Consider the following 26,000-nt stretch of genomic DNA (forward strand, 5'->3'; position numbering starts at 1 on the left):
CGAGCGTCAGTAGTTGCGGCACGTGGGATCAACAGTTGTGGCTCGCGGTCTCTAGAGCACAGGCTCAGTAGTTGTGGCACACAGCCTTAGTTGCTCCGCGGCAGGTGGGATCTTCCCGGACCAGGGCTCGAACCCATGTCTCCTGCATTGGCAGGTGGATTCTTAACTACTGCACCACCAGGGAAGTCTGGAAGGCAGATTCTTTACCACTGGACCATCAGGGAAGTCCCCGGATCAGCCTTTTAAAGAAGCATCCCAGAGATGTTTGAGTGTAGAGCTCCACAGACCATATTTTGAGAGATGATATTTCCCTATGGACACCTTTCCTCTGGCAGCCCTTTTGAATGGCAGCTATGTTCTCTCCGATGCTGCACTGCCTGCAGTCTACCCAGCTTTCATCCCAGTGAGAACATTCCAGAGAGCAACTAAGGATCAACTCCAGGTGTTTCTACAGTCACCTCTGGGGCTGACTGCATGTCACCAGCAACCAGTACCTCACCTGCTGCCCAACTACACTGACACCTTCCAGATTTCTGACTCAGCTAGCTCTCCACCATGTTATTCTATGTAGAAACACCCCCCTTTTACAAAGCCTTGGACACCCATAAGCCTATGTAAAAAAAAAAAAGGAGTAGGGCTCCAGGACTTCTCCAAGTACAGGTGGTGCCTCCTCACCATACCTGTATACAGACGCATGTTGGATAGTGTTGGCTTGCAGGGAGAGCCAGTCTTCGGGACTGTCCCCTCTGCTCTGACGGGTATCCTCTTTCTCCCTTTCAGAACTGCTGAGCCCAAATCTTCTTTCAATCATCAACTGTGCGAAAAAGATTGTGTCCGGAACAGGGGGGATGAAGAACTGGTGAGGAGGCCACTGTGGGATGAAGTTAGTGGGCGGAGCCTTAAGAAAGATGTAGTGACAGAGAAAGGGACAGTAGGCCAGGACCTGACCTTTTCTACAGCCTAGAAAAATGTGGGATGTGGCAGGGCTTGGAACTCCGACTTAGAAGACCTGGGATCTGGCTCTTCCTCTGACACCGTATTAAACAAAACTCTTTTGGTTGCAGGAACAGAGCAACTTGAGCTAGCTGGGGGAGCTTTATTCTGAGAGGACAAGGTGTCTTGCTGAGCCCACACGAGGGGTGCAGCTGGGCCTCAGGAAGAGGGTGGAAGCAGGGCTGGAAACTTTCCTTTGCAGGTTTCTGCTTCTCTTTGTGCATTGGCTTCATTACTCCCTCTGCAGACCAGCTTTCTCTGCTCTACAGTCTACCAGACAGACTATGTCTGCCCTGAATCTATGGGCTAATGTCCTAAGCAACCATAGAGACTAGCTAGGCTCAGTCCCAGTCCAAGTGCCTGGCAGGGAGGATCTGATGGGTTCAGCTTGGACCCTGTGTCCCAGCTCCATTCATTCAGCTACAGGCATGGAAGAAATTAAGCAACATAAACACGGCTGCCACGGGCCCTCTCTACATAATTGGCAGCAACATTTTCTATAAAAAGTGTTGCTGGGCTTCCCTGGTGGCTCATTGGTTAAGAATCCGCCTGCTAATGCAGGGGACACGGGTTCGAGCCCTGGTCCGGGAAGATTCCACATGCCGTGGAGCAACAAAGTCCATGTGCAACAACTACTGAGCGCACGCGCCTGGAGCCTGTGCTCCGCAACAAGAGAAGCCACTGCTATAAGAAGCCCGCACACCGCAACAAAGAGTAGCCCCCACTCGCCGCAACTAGAGAAAGCCCGTGTGCAGCAACGAAGACCCAACGCAACCAAAAATAAATAAAATTGATTCTTAATAAAAAAAAAGAACCAATCTTCCTTCTCTCCACAGGGTAAAATGGAGGTTGCACTGTGCAGGCCGGCCACTCTCCTACTGGATGACAGGATGCCACCTGGCATGAGACAGGGAGCAGGCCTGTGGTGGAGTCATTCCAGAACTCCTCTCCTCACTTGGGAATTCTTCATTTCTTCTTCCTCTTGCCTCCACCTCATGTTATTTTCTTCCTTTCCCATTTACAAATAAAACTGACCAGCGCCCCAGGAGTAAATGGTTTTCTAGGACTTCCTCCTTGTTCCTATCCAGGCCCAGGCCCCTGGTTCCTGACTGTCATTTGCAAACCAAGAAGACCACGATGAAGAATTTTTTATATTTTTGGAATTATTAAAGCATTCCTTGTGCAAAGAATGTGTTAATTTAGTCATGATTAATCCCAAGTATATTTGAGTACCTAATAGAGTATGAGTGTGCTAGGTACTAGAAAAAGGATGATAAATCTGTAAATATTGTTCATGAGGTGTTCATAATCTATCTGGAGAAGATTATGGATCTTCTCCATACACAGATAATGGATACAATGAATAAATGGATACATACAATGAATGCAATGGATAATGATATGGATAATAAATCTATAGTTATTGGTTTGAAACAGTATCAAGATCCAAGTGATTCCTCCAAAGTCAGCAATTCTTGAAGTAAAAGAGCTCAGAAGTAGGTAATGGGTGGGGATAAGGGTCTGATATATTGAGGTGGAGAAAGTCGTGGTGGGGATGAAGAAATGTGCTCGGTGATTTGGGGGTACTTTAGGAAAATGGGCTAGAAACCAGCTTTTTAAGAATTTCATACTAGACGGTTGATGGCTTTAATGTTATACCTTGATTTGCATATTTAAGTCTCATGCAAACACTCAAGTCGAAGGATTGCATCTTTGGTGGTCATTTCTCACACAGAGTCGGGAAATCTAAGTTTTTAAAGTTCAGTGGATAGTTAGCACTAACTACTTAGTACTCTAGTCTCCTCTGGAACTTTGAAGATGAAGCCAGCTGCTGTAAAGATGTCCGCACCATTCGATCCTGTAAACTCACACTTTGGACTCTACGCTAAAAATACACTTGAATAGAAACGCTAAACTCCAAAACTTCTGGGCGCGCGGGTTGCGGAAGGGGAACTAGAGGCAGAGACAAGCCCGGAGTGGGAGGGGCGAGGGAGAGGTCCGAGCACCGCCCCTGTCCCACTCCCAACCAGGTGGCTCCGCCCCTCGGGCTCCCATTTTTAAAAAGCGCGGGCGCGGGCGCGGGCGCGCGTGCGCAGGCGCAGTCCGCTTGCGCTCCGAGTCGCGCACACGCGGTAACGGTCGAATGGTGGAGTTGGTAACTTTTGCGGTTCCCGTCGCGGGAGACAAAACCTTGCTGGTGTGGGAGCTGAGCTCTGGACCCACGGCCGAGGCCTTGCAAGTGAGCCGAGCCGGGGCGGAGGGAGGGGTGGAGGAAGCCGCCGCGCGCCCCAGTAACTGGGCGGCCCGGGGTACTGCTTCAGCACCTCATCTGCCTGTGGTCTCCGCTGAGAGGAATCTTAGTTCTAGAGCCGACCTGAGCAGTCAGCTCGGCCCCAGAGATTTTTGAGAGATAGTTCCCAACAGACGGCATTGCCTCCTAATGCTTCTCGAAGCTTAGGATTTCAGAGGGAAACTTGTTCATAAAATGAGAAGTGTTTGGAGTTGCAGGCTCACCACAGTTGCCTGTGGCGAAGGGCTGGGGGAATATAAGGGAACGGGCGGTTTGTTATCCTGGGCGTGAAATCTCCTGCACTTACTTAGCATGGGACCACCCTACAGCATTCTCTGTTCACAGTCTTCTCCCAGTTTGGCCTTCTGTATTCGGTCCGAGTCTTCCCAAACGCAGCAGTGGCCGGTCCTGGGTTCTGTGGCATCATCAAGTTTTATTCAGCAGGGGATGCCCACAGAGCCCAAAAGGCATGCGACCAGAAGCAGCTTTTTCAGACATCTCCAGTGAAGGTGGGTCCAAATGTGGAATTCCTCGCTCTACTGGGATGAAGTGCTGAATTTAAAACTAATAGGCCATCGGGAATTCCCTGGCGGTCCAGTGTTAGGACTCTGCACTTTCACTGCTGAGGGCGCGGGTTCAATCCCTGGTCTGGGAACTAAGATCCCAGCGGGAGGCGGGGGCGGGGGGAAAGGCCAGCATTTGTACAGCACTGTGGTGTACAGAATGCTCTCAGATTCACTGCTCCACTGATCCCCCAGTTCCCCAGATCTTTCTTTCTTTTTTTTAGATGAAGAAACTCGAACTCAGGATGGTTAAGTGACTTACTTAAGGTTCATGACAGTACATGTAGAAACTAGAGGCCAAACCCAAAGTTAACTGATGTTAAACCCCATGTCATTTTATGCTGCCCCTTAATTTAAGAAATCTTCACAAGAGTCTTCCTTATATTTACTTTTATGTGGATTTCAAATGTGTGAGGTTGACAAACGTTTTTCATTAATTAATTAATTAATTTATGGCTGCGTTGGGTCTTGTTGCTGCGCGCTGGGTTTCTCTAGTTGCGGCGAGCGGGGATTCCTCTTCCTTGTGGTGTGTGGGCTTCTCATCGCGATGGCTTCTCTTGTTGTGGAGCACGGGTTCTAGGCACGCAGGCTTTAGTAGTTGTGGCTTACGGGCTTAGTTGCTCTGCGGCATGTGGGATCTTCCTGGACGAGGGATCGAACCCGTGTCCCCTGCATTGGCAGGCGGCCTCTTAACCACCGTGCCGCCAGGGAAGTCCAGAGCTTGAGGAACTTTTGTCAGATGTAACATAAAGGAGGCTTCATCACCACTCTCAAACTGCCTATTCAGAGCTCCCTTCACATTCCAGAAAATGGTTAAAATATTCTTTCATGCATTGTAGAAACCTTATTCCATATTAACATGCCATCCAATTTTACTTCCCCAGAATTAACATTTCATTATGTGCCTCCATTCAGCCACCATTCCTTTTTCAAGGACCTTTTCAATTCCTCTGAATAAGTGAGTGAGGCTTAGATTTCCAGACCTTTCCCTTTATAATTGTGTGTCTTCTCTGATTGGCTTCTCGCTCTGGCTACTTCCTACTGACCTTGCTGCCTATTCTCACCCATATTTCTTTACTCACTGATTTCACCTTTATTGAATCTGAGAACTCTCCTCAGATGTGACTCCAGGTACACTACCTCCCACTTCTGTACCCTGTTTACCACCCTCTTCAATCCTGGCTGTACTCCCTGGGATTGAAATGGTTTTGTGTCAGGCATTCTTTTGTTTGCAGACCCTGCGACCATTTCACATAACCACTCAGATATTACAGATGGTCCTGGAAAGATTATGAAACAGTTACTTGGTGTCAGTTGTGAGTAATGAGTTCTTTTCTTATATTGGACATGAAGACCATTCCATAAGCTTAGGTTCTGAGATTTTCACAGCATAAAGCTCGGCACTGATAGAATGTTCTACATGTCACTATAGAGTTGAGAGGAAAGGGCATTCGTATTAGGTTTCCTTATTTAATGCAGAGCCTTAGTTTACTGCCCACACGCCCGAAATTGTTACCTACTTTAATTATGCGTTCTTTTTAAATTTTATTTATTTATTTATTTGGTTGCACCGGGTCTTAGTTGCAGCAGGCAGGCTCCTTAGTTGTGGCTCACGGTCTCCTTAACTGTGGTGTGCGAACTCTCAGTTGCAGCATGCATGTGAGACATAGTTCACTGACCAGGGATTGAACCAAGGCCGCCTGCATTGGGAGCATGGAGTCAACCACTGCACCAGCAGGGAAGTTCCAATTATGAGTTCTTTTATTCATTGGCAGTTATACATACTTCTTATCATTTTTCCCTTGTATTTTTTATAAATACAGAAAAGATAATAACATCTTAAAATAAAATGAAGGAAAGGCCTAATGTATCTGAGTTTTTCTCAGTAGCACGAAGGGATATGTTTGCCAACAAGAACTGTGGCAAGGTTATCCCAGATGTCAACTGTCTCTACTACCCAGGGGCTCAGAGCTCTTCTGAAGCTTCCTAATTGTCCAGGACAGCTCTATTATGACTCACTGTACAGGGCCTAGCCTCCCATGTGACACAACATTTAAAAAGTAGTCTTCATTTCTCCTTCCCAGCAGGCAGCTTCAGTTGGAGAAAATAATTTCATTTTCTTAATGTACTCATTCATTCACTCAGTCAACAGACCATCACTCCCTTATTATATGCCAAGACCTATGCTTGTTTCTGGTAACAAGGAAAGAATAATATACGGTTCCTTCAAGCACTTAAGGAGCTCATAAACTAGTGACGGGGAAGATGCACAAACAAATCAAAGAATTAACAATTCTTTGACTTTATTTGTATTTGAATTTTTATGACTGTATTTATATACTACACGCTGTTGAAAACGGAAATAGACATTTAAGAAAGAACTAGTGATGTAAAAACTCCACAGTAATATGTAAGTTATTGAGAGAGTTAAGACTGGAAATATTGGCACTCTCAAAGAAGCTTGTTAATGCAGATGAACCTCTAATTCTTTTGGTTGCTTTATTTACATTTAGAGAGGTATACGTATTCGTCTTCTAACAAGGGTTAGTAACTTGGGGAGGGGGTGCTACAGATTAAGGTCCTAATTCAGTGGCAGGTCCATCTTATCTCCTCTTCAGCTCATATTCTCAAGCAGGAGCTACAGGATGAGACGACTAAAACCGTTCACTTCCTTTGCTTACCTCAAGCCCCATAATAGGCTTCTGCTGGGCTTCCTTGGTTGCTTTCATCATCACTTTCACCACCAGAGGTCAGGGAACCTTCCAGTTAATCAGGGGCCCTGGAAATGATGCAGAAAAGTACTGACCTAAAAATAATAAATAACATTTATTTAGGGCTCACTGTGAACTCATTGCTTAAAATGTGCTACTTAATCTTCACAGCCCCTCTATGAAATTGGTATTGATAAATCTCAGGTATATCCAAAATAAGTCTCTATGTACGGTTGTGATATTTTTAGGTCTTTTATGTCTTTAGGTTCGTCTCGGCACCGGACATAAGGCGGTTCAACATAATACGCCTGCCCTAAACAGCTCCAGATGCCAAGAATTGGCAAATTACTACTTTGGTTTCAATGGGTGGTCATAAAGGATCATCAAGGTAAACTCTGTAGACTTTCTTTGACTAACGAGACTCCTTTCAACATTGAATTCCTAGACTTTAGAGAGAAGAATAGAACAGGGCTATGGGGAGGAGATGTGAGAGGCTTCCACATGGAAGTATCTGAGCATTGGCCTGCCACCTAGAAATAGTGATAATCTCAATGATATGGACGGTGGTGTCCATAATTTTCTCCAGTATTTGTATGGTATATAATAAAAAATATTTGACCATATCTAATCATTCATTTGCAAGTCTCACTTGATTTTGAAGCTATGGCATACCTAAACTATTACCTGGGATTGCTGGAGTTAAGTTTTTATTTCTAACAACAGAATTTTTTTTTTTTTTTTTTTTTGTGGTACGCGGGCCTCTCACTGTTGTGGCCTCTCCCGTTGCGGAGCACAGGCTCCGGATGCGCAGGCTCAGCGGCCATGGCTCACGGGCCCAGCCGCTCCGCAACATGTGGGATCTTCCCGGACCGGGGCACGAACCCGTGTCCCCTGCATCATCAGGTGGACTCTCAACCACTGCGCCACCAGGGAAGCCCACAACAGAATATTTTGAAGTCTAGCCTTTAATTCAAAATCCTGACAGCTTCAGGATCTTTCTAACCTTGAAGAAAGGGAAAAGGAAGATATTGTGACACCACTTCAGAAGCAAAGCCTGAAGTTGTTTTGTGCTTTACAGGTGGTGTTGCCCTTCCACGAGTGCAGGAGTCCCGAAGTTGGCATGGCTGAGGAACCTTTGGATAAGTTGGAGGAAGGTCTGTTTTCCAATATGTGTGTGTATGGGGAGGTGAGGGAGTGGGATTTCTCTTTTTTCCTTTCTTTCTGAAACTCAACTTTTCAGATACATCATCACCATAGCTAAGCAAGTAAAGCCCTGGGCAGAATTTTTCTGCCTGACAATGTAGGTTTTTATCTTAGGCAATACCTGACAGCACCTTAAACTTTAGAATTTTAGAACTGACTGCCTGCCAAGAAGCTTAGGAGGAGGGAAAATTAGTTAGTTTTTGTGTTTTTTTTGGTTAATAATTTGTGATATGCTAAAATAGTCCTTCAAATACGGATGTCTTCTGGCATTCAGTTATCCCAACAAAATCATTGTCTAAAGATTGAAATAAACTCTTGTGTAAATGTTCAGTCCTTTGCCTCCTATAGAAGGGCCTGAGCGGAAAAAGTAAATGTAGATCCCTACAACGGGGAATCCGATTGGTACTGAGTTTTTTCCTAGAATCCATGGCACTTGGGCTTAGGGTTTTAAGTCAGAGGCGGGGCTGTTAGCGAACGGACTGGAGGAGGCTCCACCATCCACCTGAGTGGGTGATGGTTGAGGAGAGGCCAGATCATCTGCACCACCACCAAATCTGTCTCACTGTATGAATCCAGCCCTTCACGCTCAGGAGAGCAGGGTCTATAGCAGTGTAGCCTCAGCTTGTCCACTTGAAATCTGTGAGTAATATGAGATTTGTGCCACGTTCTTGGTTTGCATTTCCCATTGAGTATTTTAGGAACTTCCAGAATAGATCTGAGCAGTAAAAATGTGCCAAGCCAGGGTATACCTACAGCAGAGTCATTCAACCGCTCCCCACTGTAGTGCCTGCCCTTGATCACTAAGGTAATGATCTAAGAATCACAGATGCATTTTTAGTTTTAAACACATTACCTAGAAATCAGTTATTCAGCATTTTAAATTCATCTGTTTTGGTTGGATTTAGGGTCATTATTCCTTCTGAAAAGGAAGGTAACCCAGACGCTTGCTATTCAGAAGGCTCTGACAGATGCATTCCAGAAACTGCTGATTGTGGTTTTAGGTAAGACCATTCTTATTGTCCTTGAAGTACTTCAGTTTCAGTGAGCAAATAAACTTATTTGAAAAGTTAATTGGATGAAAATAATGGTTATCTAAAACATTACCTATTCTTTCATTCACCAGATGCTTTCACAGCAGCAGTCTTAAATTTGTTCTTTGTGGCATTTATGAGAAAAACGGCAGGAAATATTATTGTCCCCAGTGTTTAGATGTAGAATGACTTGCCTCAGTTCATACAGAAAGTGTTTGATCCAGCTCTTCCTCAATTGCTTGCTTATCAGAGTACTGTAGTGATTATAAGCCCTGCACACCTGTGTTTGAGTCCTAACTTTGTCTCTTAGATTTTGTTGTTGTTGTTGCAATTTTAGGTTTTTCTAGCCAGAGACATTTGAAGGTATTTAATATCTCTAAGCTGCAATTTCTTTATCTGCAAATAGGGTTAGTAATTCAGCTTACCACCTAATGGGGGATATTGTAAGAGTAAATGAGATGATGAATGTAAAAAGCTTAGAACTATGCCTGAAACCTAGTAAGCAGACAAAATATATGGACTATTATTATTATCGTTGTTTTCTTGTTGAAAAGTTTATGAGATTATGTTTTTGGAATCAGTTTAATTTCAGTTTTCATTTCTGATATATTGGTTGAATATGATTCTTATAATCGGCTATGTTTTTGTGATCCTTGAAAGTGGTCATGCTACTGAATAGCGTTGATTGTGTTCCCTATCGAGTTATACAGCGGTGAGAATGTCGCAGGCTATGCCCGAAGGAAACTTTATGATTAGTAGATTCCCAGAACAGAATTGCTCCCCTGCTTCACAGCCCTGCAGGCTTAGAGACTGAGAAATCCTAGCTAAGGTGTCAGAGAGCTTATTTGTAAGAGTTGACCCTGCATTGGTCTTGGCCTTCCAGGCTTGGCAGTCCTTCCAGTGAAGTTTGACTTCCCTGGTCATCAGGCTGAATCTCCACCAGCTGTCAACTCTGGGTAACAACCTTTAAGAACCAAACTAAATGTCTGGATTGTTTGTCCCTAATATGCCAAGGTATTCCTTATATGTACTCAAAACTCCTTAGACCAAAAAGCCTGGTGGCTCTAGCTTGCCTTGAGGAAAGCTGTATTGTCCAAAGGGTACATGGGCCAGTTTCTGCCAGTAGAGTGTTCAAATGCTCTCTCTCTCTCTGTCTCCAAAGCTTTGTTCACTGTATCTGGTAGAATTTTGGTCCCAAGAAATAGGCACTTGCCTTGCTTCTAACATGAAGTATCTATTATAGTCCAGTGGTATCTATCCCAGGTTTGAACTCATTTTGACCCTCACCTAATGCCTTCCTATTTCATTGTATTGTGATTGAACATTTTTGTTTCCACAGCTTTTAATTCCTATGTCATTATTCCTTAGTTCTTATTACTAAGATCATAAAGGTTTTTGAACCAAAGTTGATACTTGTTATGTATTTTTTCACAAGTAATTATGATAAAAGCGGAAGTGTCAGATGAGGGAACTTCTAGGAAAATGGTCTTCTTTTCTTCTTTTAGAAATCAAAAGAATGTCTAATTATTGGGTGCTACCATTGTATACAGGAAGTTTTAGAACAAGAAACCTTGTGAATTGATCCTTGTTAGCTTTCTTTCAGAAAGTGGTAAAGTAGCTTTGACATATAGACCCTGTGAAGAGGTCACAGATGCTAGAACCGAAGAGGAACTACAGGATTTCATTCAAGTATGTGGAGATAAAAACTCAAGGGGTACACAGCCAGTGTAGCCGTAATTCAAAACACCCAGCAGGATTTGGAAGACTTTGGCATGTCTACTCAGCTCTGTCATCCTTAGGAAAAGGTGAAACTGTGAAACTGCTTTTCAGGCAGGGAATTTCTAGGACTTTTCCAAGTCCCGAGCCTTGTCTCTGGCCCCTTATTTGAAGTTTGGAGAGCAGGATTGAGGGCCATCAGTGTATGTCTATAGTTGTGGACACAGGAGAAGACACAGGTCTTTTAGAACTCCCCTCAAATATAATTGCAGGGATTTCGGAATAAAGTAACTATGGCCTTAAGTGTGATTATGCTACAGTGTTTAAAAACTATTCATGCCTTTCAAGTAAGGTATATTACCCAGATCTCAGCATCTCATATATATCTTGTGTTAAATATTTTGCCGAAGAACCTTTCTGTAAACCAATTATATGGATGCCTCGAATTAGGGATTAAGTTGTCAACGTAATTTCTAAAAGAAAACATTAATGTACTGCATATAGGATTTTTATTAAAAAGGAGCAAAAAATTTGTTTCATGTCATTGAGAGCTTATTTTCGGGCTAGATATCTGATGATTTAACTCATCCCAATGTTGGAAAGTTTGTTTTGAAGGGAAGAAAGTAGAGAACGAAAAGGTGGTTATGTTCTGAAAAATGTAAAAATTTTGAAAGTTTTTCCTGTACAAAATAATTATTTTAATTCAATTTATATCAGTCAAGGAAACTTCAGACGTATCCATGTTTGGGCTTTCAGAAGTCTAGCTTCCTGTGAAATGTGAGAGGAAGGGATTCCGTATTGATACTGAAGATTTCAGAAACCTGATTATAACAACAGATCCATTCCTAAATGAAGCCAATCTTGGAATCAGTTCCATTTAGAAACCATTATGTGCTAGGCACTGGAAATAAGATGACGCTCCTTCTCTCTTGGAGTTTAGGTGTTAAAGGTGTACCAGACAATTAAAAAGGACTAAAATTAAATAGATTATGAAAAGGCCTGTGAAGAAAGTAAACTGGGTGCTAGTTACAGTATTTCAAGAAAATTACTTAACATGCTGACTTTAACATTCTAAGTGTCTTCTCCATGTGTGCACACAGGGTAGACCTCTGAAAAGTGACACTGTAGTTTTTTCTAGATTAATGGCTCTGTTGAGACAAGGTGGGATGTGGGAAGTTTGCCCATGCTAATGTAAAGGGCCATTCACTTGGTTTTAGACTCTCTTTCCCAGAATGAATTGCTCACCTGTCCCAAAGCCCTCCTACAGAAGTTCTGGAATCATCACTGATTCAGTGGTAACCCCTAATAACAGAGTGGTGAATGAATAATGAGACGTGAATACTGAGAGTTTGGAGGAAATGGTAACATTTTCGAATAATTGTAAGGAGTGTTCGCCTCCCGACAGCCGAACTGGTGCTCATTTTGCTGGTCAGCTACTTTTCTTCTCAGCCGTGTGGCCAAAGGGAGGAAGAATCTCTCTCAGACTTAAGCTGTGAGGAGGAAGAGTTCAGATTGCCAAAACTGGATTAGCACTTTTGAATTTCCCAGAATGCCACGTCCTGTGGTTTCCTCGGGAAGCTCTGCATCCTTTCCAATCCCCCTCGGCCTCTGGGCTGCTGGAGTTTGGGGCCACTCGGGTCTGCAGCCCAAATCCCGCCTCATTGTTTGGGGCCAGGGAGGGCCCGGCAGGAGGTAACTGTCGCCTTTGCAAGGGGAAGGATGGCTTGCGCCCTGGGGACTCTGGGCAAAAGGCCCACTCTGGTGGCGCGGATTGGATCTCCGCACGAGCCTAATAAAGGTGGCGTAACTCCAGATGTCGTAAATAACGGGTGGGCCGTTAGGCATGGGAGGGGCGCGCGGTTGTTAACGGTGAGCCCTCGCGTCGCGGCGCTGGCATAACGGTTCGGTTCGGCTCTGAAGGAGGATGTGGCTCCGGCTACTCACTGGCCCGGGCCGCTGCGTCTGGGAGCCGCCGCATGTCATGTCGTGGCTGCGCCTCTGTGTCACGGCTGCGCCCCACGGCTCCTCCTCACATGGCAACGACTGTGGCTTCTAGTCCAGGCAGTTCAGCCTCCGGAGTGGGCCCTGGGCCCCGTCCAGGTGACCCCCAACCCCCCGCGGCTGACAGAGGCTTGGGCAGAATGATGATGGTATAACGTGGAAATACAGCAGTTGGGAAGCAGAGTCAGTTTGAGGGAGATGAGTTCAGTCTTAGGCATCTTTTATTGGTGAGCATAAAGCAACCAGAAGGCTCTGTTTGAGTGGAAATGTCCCTCAGGCAGATGGGCAGAGAGGTATCCGTTTTGACTTATTTCTGACTCCCGTGAAAAATGTGCATATAAACTGAATAGTTCCATTGTTGCTGAGGGAAGAGGACAAAGGTAAAGGCAAAGATTCAGTCATCCACTGAGTTAGTGGTTCAAACTGAACCTCAGGCATTTAACAGCTTCTTTTAAACATGTCTAATTCATGGATACATTCTCACTGTTTAAAAAAAGAAATGTCACAGAAGTATATAGGATAAAATGTGAAATTGCACCCCACCTTCCCTACCACCAATAAGGTAACTCCTCTTACTGTTTTGATGTGTGTCCTTCCTTCCGATCTCTTTCCTTTGCATTTTGTTCCCCTAATGAGGTAATAACTTTACTCCTTGTTCAGTGACTTGTGCTTTTCCCTAGGCAATATGTTTAAGAGATATTTTCGTATTAGTCCCTCTAATTTCTAATTGCCTTGCCCGTATCCTTCTAACGCCTGGAGAGATTCTGAGGGCACTGAGCCAAAGCTTTGGTGTTGCCTGCCATAGGATTTCTTAATATTTATTTGCTGATATTGATAAATGTTTGCCATTTTTCTCATTGATTTGTAGGAGTCATTTTAGACACATAAGTGATTTTGGATAAAAAGTAATTGGCATTATGTATCCAAGAATTTGGACAGATAGGAAGTTCAGGTTCTGAGGAGATGCCTCATTGTTTGTGCCAGTGGCCTCACAGTATGTTTTTATTAATTGTGCACACTGGGAAGCTGGGCAGCTGTGGGAATTGAAAAGCTGGTCTTTTCTGCATTTGAATATTCCCTACATGGTGGCCATGATTCTTTTCCTTATTCTCTACATTCTTTTCCTACCTATTCAAGCATATGAACTGTGTTTCTTCACAGAAATTTCCAAGGAAACTCTGTTTCTTACATTGATGAAAGTATATGGAAGGCATACCGCTGGGCTGAGAAGCTGTGAGTATACTCTCCCCAAATATGAATACAAAAAGCTAACTGCATTGTAAGATCCTTCTTGGTCCAGAATTTTGAGGTCAATACCTGTGAGCAAAGGTACTTCCCCTTCCATATCCCAAAGCAACCTAATGATTGAAATTCTGTGTTTATATAAAAAATTAAATTTGGCAGGACCTCTTGAAAATCAGTAAGAGACAATTTAAACTTATTTTCCATTATACAAGTAATACATGATTGTATTCTCAATATATAACAGTGAAATAAGAGGTATAGTGAAAACCCTCCTTTTGCCCTAATCCCACACCCACTACTTTGAGTTTAGTATTAATCCTTCCAGATCTTTTCCATACGTTTGAGTACATACATATTTACAGATAGCAAAAGAGGTTTGTGTGTTTTTCTTATCATTTTTTACATAATTAACATCCTGAAATTTGATTCCTTCATTTCATGATATGTCTTAGATTTCTTTCCTTCCCAGTACATAGAGGGTTACCCCATTCCTTTAAACTCCTGCATAGTATTCCATAGTATGAATGTGTTACAGTTTAATAATGCCCCTATTGAAGGATGTTTAGATTATGACCAGTTTTCTTGTTACTTGCATTGCTGCAATGAATATCCTTGTACGTGCATTTTTGTGAGCCTGGTCGTTTATTTCTATAGAATAGTTATCTAGAAATGGGATTGTTGGGGCGAAGACTATTTAGATATAAAATTTTATTTGCCCTCAAAAAGTTGTGCCAGCTTACCCTGCAGTCACCATACTGTGATGACATTCATTTCCCCACACCCTTCCACCACTGGAGATTCTCACTTTTTTTTTTTTTTTTTTGCTAATCTGACAGATGAATAAAAGGGGTCCCGTCTGAATTTGAATTTTCTTATTATTTGTGAAATTAAATATGTTTATATGTTTACTGAACATTTGTATTTTATCCTTGAATTGTCTGTCCTTTGCCCATTTTTCTGTTACTATTTTTTTATTGATTTGTAGTAAAAGTCAGTTTAGATACATAAGTTATTTTGGGAAAAAAACATTCAAAGTAATTTTCATGACAGTCTGTGGTCATATCCTTAGTTCAACTTGAATAGACGTCATAAATGACTTCTGAATTAATAATAAAAGACATAACAGTCAATCTAAAAACTGGTATTATGACCACCCTTAAAGAGATGCCCCCTTAGTCTGATATCTTATTGGTAATGAAAAAACTGCTAGAACCAAGCCCTTTTTTTAATTTACAGATTTCCTAAACACTATATGTAGTTTATATTTCCCATGATAGTACCTAACTTGGAGATTTAATTTCCCAATCTTGTAAGAAAAATGAAAGTCATTTGGCACAAGAAATAGATAACTTAATTTCCTCTGGGAGTGGAGGGGGGTGGTAGACTGAGGGACAGAGGTAAGAGAAAAAGTTTGAATTGTGTGCTACATATTTTTGGAATTTTGAGATGTGAATATATATTACATATTTTTAAAAGATAAATTCAAATTAAAAGTTAATTTTTAAAAAGCATGTGTTTCGGAGATGATACACTATAACATGAATCTGGTAAGGTTTGAAGATTTCTAAGTCAGCTTGAGGTTTATACCTTATAAGCAGAGGTTCCTAACTTGAGGTCAGTGGTTCCCCAAAGCAGAATTTCTTAACCTCCCTCCTGCTCCCCGGTGTATAACTCTTTGGCAAGCTGCAGAAGCTTATGTTCTTGGGATAATGTTTTAAAATGTATAGTAAGTCAAAATATATAGAAAAACAAAGGAAACCAACTATATTGAAATAGTTTTCAGAATATTTTTAAAATTCGTGAAATAGTAATAAATATGCTTCTCTTAACACTTTAAATAACAAGATATAGTGGTAGGTCTAATAAATATTATAACTCCAGGGTAGTGATGAGAATAAATGATATTTTGAGGTATCTGCAGCATATACGTGATATGAAGTGACCTGTGATTTCTATTGGGGACCAAATTAACTATAATGCTGATCTACTGTGGTTCGTTGCCTACATTCATAATGGAAGGAAGTGCTGGTTTTAGTTAGAGATTTGTGAAAACTGAGATGTACTTTTATTTCCCATCCAAGTTTGGCACTCTGCATTCAGTCCTCTCTATTCACAGACCTCTGCCCTAAAAGGATGATCCACAAGTCGAAATTGCGTGCACACTTTTGCGTGTGTTCAAGAAAGTGCAGTTTTTTGGGGAAAAACACCATTGCTTTTATGAAATTCTCAAAGGATTCTTGTCTCAAAAGATTGAGTCACAAATGTAGGGGAGAAAAAAGACATTTCTTTTCCTGTAATTATCCTCATGAGTGACGATAAATGGATAATTTGTTTTAAATAAAAGTATCTGATAGTTGATAATTTGTCACTTTCTGAATTCACTCAATAAATATTTTTCGAGTATGTACTATATGCCACGAACTGTTTTACATGCTAGGGTTACAGGCCCAAGAATGAAACAGCCCAAGTATCCCAGTTCTCAGGGGGTTTACAAATAAATAGAAATAAGTATATAAGTGTAATAAATAGATAGATCTAATTTCAAGCATTGCTAAGTACTTTGGAGAGAAAGAAAGCAGGGGAAGGAGAGTAAATCAGTTCCAGAAAGGCCTATTGTTTGCATTATATATATAGTTAAATCAATGAAACAAACAAACCCTGAGCCCTCTCAATTTCCTAGAAGTTTCAGAGGTGGAGAGAAGGATAATTGTCAATAATACAGAATCAAGAATGAATGTGAAATTCAGAAGATTGCCTTAGACCTGAACCCTGGTCAGAAGTTAGACATGGATCTTTCTTAAATGTTAACTTCATGCCTGGTTTTGATATATTCATGGTGTGAGAAAGTTTTAGATCTGGCTTTAACTCTGATTCCCCATAGTTTAAAATTTTTTTCTTCAGTCAAAATGGATATTTGAAGTTCTACAGATTAATGTATTTTATTTCAGTTATTCAGTTATTGCTTATTGGAAGCCCCTTTTTGGGTAATTTTCTGGTGACTGACTCATTCTCAGTCTAAACTTTACTTCTAGGCTGAATTTACCATTGTTGTTTTTAAAATTTCTACCATCCTGTCATCCAAACAACTTCACAGAAAGAAACCCTATTAATTTGAAATACATACTGTTTGGTTACGCCCTGTCCTACCATGATATTCAAACTCCAACCAGTGTGATATGGGCATCAGCCAATCAGAGAAGACAGTGCCATAAAGAGTTGAGGATCGGCCCCATCTCTTTGCAGTACTTACTGAATCCGTGTCAACTTTCAAAGTTATAATTAGTATATATGAGTTCCACTTTTGTGCAGCTTTTTTTCATATACCATCATTTCCTGTGACGTTTGTATATCATTTATGGTATATACATACAGTTTTGTTATGCGATATGGGGAGGTAGAGTTTTTTCCTACCTTTGATGGCATGAAAAGGGTTACCATACACGTCGCTGGACATATTGATTTGGTTTTTTTCTTTTTGAATCATTTCCATGGAAATATGAAACCACGACTTAGAGGTGAGAAAACAATCAATCTTAGCACCATCTGTTGACCATTCCCCCTAACATGTATTCTGACAATCACTGCGATTCCTCCTAAAATGGTGAATTTCAAATTGAGGTCAGGGTTTTTGAATCATGCTCAGGGCTCCAAGAGTTCTTTGTGGGAATTGAAGTCTTTTGTGTTTTTGTTTTAGTGATCTTTTAAAAATGTGTGTGACTATATTCTGTATAATATGAACCACCTTAATAACTGAGTTGCAGAGTTTCCAGGTAGTAATATTTTAATTCACATAAGCTATGAGTAAAGAATTAATTTATGAGCTGGAATTAAGCTATGAGATGGAATTAATATAAATATGTGACCAAGAGACACTGTGAGTGAAAAGCAGAACGTTTTAAATGCAGAATTCAGTGGAAATAGTTTCACAAGGCAACATAGCCTGTGTTCAGATCCCCAAGGCTCCTGAAGGATGTACCACTGTTAATATCACCTGCAAGGAAGGGAATTCTTCCAGGCAAGAGAAACCTACCTTTGACATCTTATAGAGTTTCTTCCGTACTGGCTCTCTCTCTACCACTCCCTCACTCCACTCTTGGGATACAGGCTATGTGCCTTCCTGCTTACCAGATATAAGAAACTGGTGCAAAACCCCACCCCCTCCTCCCCGCAGCATGTTCCTAGTCTTTAGTGTGAGACCAGCGGAAGCAAAGTGCTTAACATTCCTCGGGCAGACCAAGGGGTCAGGCTTGACTGTGAATCCTTCCTGCTCCCTTCGTTCTGCATTCTTGAGAAGTCATTGGCTGGATCTCTCAGTTTCCTAATTTATTCTTTAACTGTCATTTCTGCTGCTCATATACTGAGTTTTTTTTAATTATTGCTAACACTTTTCATTCGTATATTCCTGAGTTGATTAATGGATGCATTATCTGCTTACATCTGTCTGAGGGTAGTAATTGTGCTGTTCTATGGTTGTCTTGCGCTTCGTTAACTCTGATTCATTGGCTATAAGCTCTTTTGTTTGTTTTTGTTTTCTGTCCTTAATGGAGCTGGCTTTGTCACATTGTTTGGTCATTCCTGAGTGTAATTCATCTTTGTAGTTGAGATTCTACTGGTTTGTTTCCCAGCTTTAGGGGAGAAGTGAAACGAGCTGTTGGGGGTTATTACTCCCAATGGGTTCCCCTGAGAATAAGGCAGAGGTGGAAGGTGCCTTCTGGTGGCTAGTCAGGGAGTGCATACCTTTCTTCCAGGGTTCTGGGACCTTGCCCCCTTGCTAACACCAATTGCTCTTGCCTAGAGGAAGACACCTTTTGCTTCCTGGATCAAGGAGGGAAGATGTGGGGTTGATGTGTGCTGTAGGCTGCTCCTACCACACTATTCCAACTGATCACCCTGTAGGTAGCTCCGGGCCGTTTCTGGTAGGGGAGCATTTGTGGAGCTGCTCCCACACATTGAGCTAAGGTTGTGAATTTTATGTTATATCTTTTGTATCATTCTTAGCGATTTTGGTGGAAGTTGAAGGGGTGGAGACCTGACATGTTTCAACCTGCCAGCTTGAAATAGCACAACTTCTTAGGAAACTATTTTGTATCCCTAATACATCCAAGACAAACTCAGACAAATATGTATCAGGATACAAATACAAGAATGTTCAAAGCAGTACTGTTTTTAATAAATAAAAACTAGAAAAATCTCAGTCTACACCAACAGTTGAATGAATAAAGTGTGGTATAATCATACTTAGAAGTCATACACTTCATCAGAAACATAACGCAAGAAGCCACATAAGTAATCTTAAGTTTTCTGATAGCCACTTAAAAATAAAGGTAAAATGAAACAGATGAAATAAATGTTAATATCTTTTACTTAACCCTTATATCCAAAATATTATCATTTTAACATGTACTCATTTTATACATTATTAATATATTCTATGTTGTTTTCATACTAAGTACTTAAAAATATCCAAAGTAATATCATATCTACATGTCTCGATATAAAAATTAATGAGAGAATCTACATTTCTTTCCCATACTAACTCTTTGAAATCAAAATTTGGTTTCTAAATTTTATTACAAATACTTGATTGGTATTTATATTTCATAAAATTTACAGTTGAAAAAGTAATATCACATATGCAAATTGTTGCTACCATAAACATTTTCCAATAATTACATTGAGTATCAGTTTTTTAAATTTTAGAATAATTAAAGTTAATTAAATTAAAAATTGAACTCCTTAGTCACATTAGCCACTTTCAAATACTCAGAAGCCTCATGTAGTTGGACATGCAACACTACATACTACAGGCAAAAATGAACTAATTTTATAAAATAATGTTGAATGAAAGAAGCAATGTGGCAAATAATACATGTAATATGATTCCACTTATATAAAGTTCAAGAACAAGCAAGACTTAACTGTGTTGTTTATGGCTGATAGAGAAAAGGCAAAACTACATTTAAAAAGCAAGGAAATTATTATTAAAGTCAGGATAGTGGTTACCTGTAGGAAGTCAGAGAGAGGGTTGTGACTGGAAAAGGGCACACGGGGGGCTTCTGGGATGCTGGCAGGATTCTTTCTTGACATGAATGGTGTTACGTGGGGATCTGTTTTGTAACTATTAAACAGTTGAACAGTTGTTCAATTGAATTATTGAACAGTTATGTATATTTTATGCACATATTAGTTTTCAAAAAATTTTAATGGGGGAAAAATTCAGATGGCTTCATTTGCCCTGATACAGTTCTGTGTGGGACTTCCCATTAAGGTTTGGGGAAAGAGAGGAGGGAAGGGCAGCTCTGCAACGTTGGTGCCACCCAGAGCTGGGTTCTAACAGAGACTGCGTGATCTAGACAGTAGGCATTAACTATATGATTTGGTGGGAAGAGTGGGTGGTGTGTGTGTGTGTGCGCGTGCGCGCAAGCACACATGCGTGATGGAGAGAGATGGACACAAAGGAGGATGTGAAAAGAAGGTATAAATGAAAACAGAGCAGAAATCACCATCCCTAAATTAAATAAGAATAGGTTGTTCAGGTGGCACCATTACCCAGCTTTCCTTCCCATATAGGAGTTAGTCCTATGTAATATATAGTTGTAGTTATTTTGCATTTTGATCCAGAAATAACCTTTTCATTTTTCAGAAATCTCAGTGAAAATTATTTGACTGAATTACATAAAGACTCATTTGAAGGCTTGCTATCCCTCCGATATTTGTAAGTTAATCATATTTATTTATGAGTTCTTATCTATAAAGTAGATTATCTATAAAGTAATTAAGGGGTTCAAGTTAGATAATCTCTTCAATTTCTTCTAGCAATAAACTTCTACAGCTCTGTAAGTCTGTGTAGGGCCCCAGCCCATCACTAGCCCTAAATATCTCCGATTCATTTTTAATTTTTTAATTATATAGGCAAGGTATAGATAGAAAAATACCCTTTAGTTGTAGAGGAAAAGTGGTAATGAGGTCTGAGCAATTATAGACTCCCATATGAACATTGTTATATAAGTGTTCATATACTCTCCATCTGTATTTATATTTTGTTTATGACCTATGGATCAAATATGGCCCACAGTCCGTTTTTATACAGCCCATAAGTTAAAAGTGATTTTGAAAGGGCTGTAAATGAGAAAAAAAAGAAACGAAGAAAAATAAGTGACAGAGACTGTATGTGGCCTGCAAAGCCTAAAATATTTACTTATCTGGCCTTTACAGCAAAGGTTTGAAAAAGTTGGATAGTGACATGAGAGGAATTAAAATTAACCTCAAATTGTCACCTACAGGACAAGAAAATATAGACCCCTTACATTCGTATGAATGCCATTAACTCATAACTTTGATAATTTAATCTAAATTGAATTAACATTTAAATATTTATGCAGATGAATTATATAAACAGTACTGTCAAGGGACTTCCCTGGTGGTCCAGTGGTTAAGACTTTGCCTTCCAATGCAGGGGGTGCAGGTTCTATCCCTGATCAGGGAGCTAAGATCCCACATGCCTCATGGCCACAAAACCAAAACATAAAAAAAAAGAAGCAATATTGTAACAAATTCAATAAAGACTTTTAAAATGGTCCACATCAAAAAAAAAAATCTTAAAAAAAGAATGTGTATTGTTAAGAACATATTAAGTTACCAAAAGAACAAGCTGTTGTTGAGGATTTCAATGCAGGAATTGTGATGCCAATATTAAGAATGTTTAAGATGATGGTTAAGTGGTATATTTAGAAATGTTTACAGTAAATCAGCATATCAATAATGCCCCTAACAAAAATCTCTCCAGCCTTTTGTTTTCTTGTTTTTTGTTTGTTTGTTTTGGTTTTTGGGCCACACCACAGGACTTGTGAGATCTTAGTTCCTGGACTAGGGATTGAGCCCAGGTCCCCAGGAGTGGAAGCGCCGAGTCCTAACCCCTGGACAGCCAGGGAATTCCCTCTCCAGCTTCTTTATCAAAGAGGAAATGCTTGCCTAGTGTTTCTTTTTATTTAGGGATAAGGAGATAACAGTGTTTTTTGCTATAAAAGCTCAGTTTTTGTCCTTTGTCCATGGCATCCAAAGCTGTGTATGTCATTAATCCTTATTAAGCCAATTAATGATCCTCTTTAGCAAATAGATTCTTCTTGCAAATATAAAAGGCTTAAGGGAAGTGGGTATAAAGAGCCTCACATGACCCTAAAAATAGTTCTTTTAATTATCAAAGCTTCCAAGCCTCAAGGGACAATCACCTTTATATTAATCTCTTCTCTGCCATCTGGGCTCCAAACCTTACAAACACAGTTTGAAGAAAAACAAATAAGATAAATGCTCAGTGGACTAGGCCCTTCATTACTTCTACTATGAAATACTTTATAATCTGATTATTTCACGTTAGCATAAGAATTCTCATTCTTAAAAAACAATGCCAATCAATAAAAAAGCGAAAAAAGAATATGCTAATAAGCCCTATGCCTAGTGTTGTAAACACGACAACGGGTAAGACAGGTTTCCTTTTAGCAACTCATGATCTCACAGGGAAAATAAACATATAACTCAAACCATAATGACAAAGTGCTGTGGAGGCACCATGAAGTAATAAAACTACATTGCTTTTAAAACAGTCATTTCCTCCTTCTATCCACTCTCCAGCTATATTTTGATTTTATAAATATTTGAGTTTGCTTTATGTCCACACGTTGGCTTTAAACATGATAGACGATGCACATAAGCAGTATCTAGTCCATACTTTGAAGGAGTTTATACTCAGAGGAAATGGGTTGCAAAAATAGCTATATTTAAAGAAAGAAATGAATATGGGCAATGAGAGCTATAAGTTGGTATTGGAGCACAAAAGAGGGAAAGAAGTCTTCAAATTGGATCAGGGAAGATGTTACTAGAGCAATGCTGTTTAAATGGGACCTCGAAGGGCCATTGGGTATCAATGACAGACATCTTGGGAAGAGTAATCTTGCAGAAGGAGAGTGGGAGAAAGGCAAAGCACAGGGAAAATACTCTGAGTACCTGTAGAGTACAAGTGGGAAGAGTAGGAGAGTAGAGCCAGATCATCTAGGGCTTTGGAGGCCAAGCCAAGGATAATATGCCAAGCTACCATGGTACCACAGCAGGGCTTTAGGACAAGCTTTAGCCTGCAACAGAACCAACCACTGGGAGGGCTTGCGAAAACACAAGCTCCACCTCCATAGTTACTGATTCAAGAGGTCCCCAGTAGGGCTGAGTATTTGTATCTTCAATAAGTTCACAAGTGATGCTGGTATTTGAGAACAACTTCCGGAGAGTTAATCTGGGGATCGCGTGGAGGATGGCTTAGAAACAGAGAGCGAAGAGATGGAAACACCAGTCAGAAGACAGTTACACCCATCCAGGTGAAATGAGAGACTAAGCTGGAATCAATGGAAATAACATAGTCAGCTATAGTCAAGAGTAGGTATTTTCAAATAAAAGTCAATATGATAGAAAGTGTAATACTGAATTAAAGTTACATATTAATGAGAGGAGTAACTTCCTTTCAAGTTGTGTGAAAGGGTATCTTTTATTTCTTCTGGTAATGAATTGGCCTAGAAAAACAGAACTATACTGGGAAGTGTGTAAATATAAGAATATTCCTTTGAATATTAGAAATTATAATGATATATAGAGATAAAAACTTTGAGCTCATAATCTAGAATTTGATGTGACCACAAAAGGTGGAATCTAATCAATGCTTCTGCTCTCAGGAAAGATTACCTCCAAAATCTATCAAGATCTGTAGTTGTATATTTAATTTATGAAGATCCTGAAGGTGAGACTCTTAAGAGAGGTGAAGGCAGGGTTAGGGGCTCTGGAAGGTTCAAATAATAATTCCTAAGGTTTGGAGTTTAGACCAAAGCTTCTTATTTATTATTATCATGCTAAACTCTACTAATGATTCCTACTAATTAGATATCTGATAGCTAATTGAGTCAATATTTTCCTTTTCCTTTTCCTAGAGATTTATCCTGCAATAAAATACAGTCTTTCGAAAGACGTACATTTGAACCACTACCTTTTTTGCAGTTTATGTAAGTTACAACTATAACTTCATTATATTTGGAATTTTCATAAAGCTTAATTTTTATAAAATTAGTTACTCATTTTGAAATGTGATTAAAATTCCTACTAACATTTTGTAGCAAATCCTTTTTGTCTCCAGCAAAGCTTAGTGTGAGAGTTATTACACGGATCAGAGTGAATCATTGTAGAGCAGTGGTTCTCAACCAGGGTGATTTTGCACGCAGGTGACATTTGGTAGTGTCTGGAGACATTTTTCCTTGTCAGAACTGTATGTGCTCCTGGCATCTAGTGGACAGAGGCCACAGATGCTACTAAACATCCAACAGTACAGGAGAGCCTCCCATAGCAAAGAATCATCCAGCCCAAAATGTCAATAGTGCTGCCTTTCTAGAGAAATAAAGATCACTTAACACAAGCATTTAATGAGCATTTACTATTTCATTTCTAATGCACCACATATAAAATCGTGAAAGTATAAATCATAATATCTTCCACAGTGAGATTTCATTAGTGTGTGGGGGAATAGTGATGTTATGTTTCATCATATGTAAATTAGATTTATTGCCAAACGATAACTGTTCTGAAAGAATATATATTTTTCTTCTTCTTTGGCTTGTGTCTTTTCTTGTAGAAATCTTGGTTGCAATTCACTCACAGAACTGAGCTTTGGAACGTTTCAGGCCTGGCATGGAATGCACTTTCTACACACGTTGTAAGTGAAATAGAAGATGAATACATGTAAAAAACTGTGTGTAAAAACATCATGCAGTTATTGGTTAGCTGAGTGTAAGCCCAGTTTGAATTCTGGAAAGTATGTCTTGAGAGCCATTTTTTTTTTTCAAATGAGGAAACTAAGGTACAAAGAGGCCAGGAGACTTGTTTAACTCATATATATGAAACGCTCTGCTTTCCATAGTACTGATCTTTGGCACGGGCAATAAAAGGCACCAAGCAGAAACGCTCAAATTAACACTGTCATGGAATCCCACTGATGCCTCTCCACTATGCAAATGGTCCATGAAGTTCCGCTTTTGAATTTAACTTTGATTCCTGCTCATGTGCAAAGTTCCTAACTGCTTAAAATGTATGCAACACAGAGCTGCAAAGAACTAAGTTTAGCACCCAATTCTTCAGGGAGCAACAGGTGTGGGTGCTTCCCCAACCATTATTAGCTCTTTTTAATGGTAAAGCAGAAAGAATTCCTGAACACCCACCACAGGGCTCTCCCCAGCCACCCAGAACATTATTTTTCAAAAAGCATATATCTCTGAAGTGAATTATCTGTTGTCAATAGGAACCTTTTCGGTATGGAAAAAGACGTTGTTTGTGTTCAGCTGTAGTGTGAAAAATATAAGGAAAATACATTGTTGTAGCCTAATTCAATATACTTTCTTTGCTGACTACTCTTCAATAAGAAGTGTGGGTTTTACACCCCTTCAGCTCAAACATTTTGGTTAATTGAAGGTGTTGTGGCTGTGTCTGGAGCTGGATTAGCAATTCCTGCAGATGCCTATCTTTAGTGGCCTCCTTCCTTTCCCTTGTTAGTTTGCTGATGCCTGTCTTGGGGAGAGAGCACTAAGGTCAGTTTTTCTTTTGCCAGCACAAGGGAGAGCAGGCTCATGACATCCCTTCACCAGGAGGTTTTAGGAGCGTCAACACAACCTCTTAAACTCACCACCTTTCCTAAACATCCTATAACACCAAGAGTTCCTTATAAGCATCTGAGTTTCACTATAGTTATGTAGACAACCCAGGAAAATACATTGTGGAAATAAATAAATTAATTAAATAAATAAATAAATCACAGTTGAAAAATTAATGAATTCATTCAAAAACATTCCCTGAGTGCCATGCCCACCGTGTGTCAGCACTGTACTAGCTGCTGGGGATACAAACACGCGTCGGGCAGGGACTTTGTCCCCAAGAAGCTTTCATCCTGGAAGGAGAAAGATGGATGTTGATGGGAAAACATATATGAGAGCCATTCTAGCATCTATGCAGCAGGGTAACAAGGTGAGGGAGGGGGGTGATGAAGTAGAAAATGGGTGGTAGGTTAGAAAAGATTTGTGATGGAAGAGGCACCAACTTGTTCCTTTGGAATTTGTGTGCTTCTTAAATGACAGAAAAAGGTAGTGAAAGAATCAGAACTATCTGGTGTTGGAAAGAAATCATTACTGTACTCCTGAAACTCGTTCACAGTTACTCTCAACAGACTGTC

The 26,000-nt window shown here is 40.5% G+C and overlaps 1 protein-coding gene and 1 pseudogene across 2 annotated transcripts in view; both read left to right on the top strand.

Moving 5' to 3' along the window:
* The first annotated feature begins 2,450 nt into the window (after window positions 1-2,450).
* Window positions 2,451-12,643, top strand: LOC111171381 (RAD52 motif-containing protein 1-like; annotated as a pseudogene). Its single transcript, XR_016389085.1, has 6 exons — window positions 2,451-3,232; window positions 3,613-3,792; window positions 6,823-6,945; window positions 7,636-7,711; window positions 8,666-8,801; window positions 11,875-12,643. The product of XR_016389085.1 is annotated as an RAD52 motif-containing protein 1-like (transcript).
* A 6,537-nt stretch (window positions 12,644-19,180) lies between these two features.
* Window positions 19,181-26,000, top strand: part of LOC111170872 (leucine-rich repeat-containing protein 37A3-like) — a 44,929-nt gene continuing 38,109 nt past the window's right edge. Inside the window, exons 1-2 of the mRNA XM_089901358.1 lie at window positions 19,181-23,790; window positions 24,414-24,494. Of these exons, the coding sequence (XP_089757484.1) occupies window positions 24,475-24,494 (20 nt within the window). The 5' untranslated portion in view covers window positions 19,181-23,790; window positions 24,414-24,474. The remainder of the gene's footprint in view (window positions 23,791-24,413; window positions 24,495-26,000) is intronic.

Source organism: Delphinapterus leucas, chromosome 19 (assembly GCF_059928025.1).
Source record: "Delphinapterus leucas isolate spDelLeu-1000000601 "Yukka" chromosome 19, BTC_Dleu_Yukka2, whole genome shotgun sequence".
Classification (NCBI taxonomy): domain Eukaryota; kingdom Metazoa; phylum Chordata; class Mammalia; order Artiodactyla; family Monodontidae; genus Delphinapterus; species Delphinapterus leucas.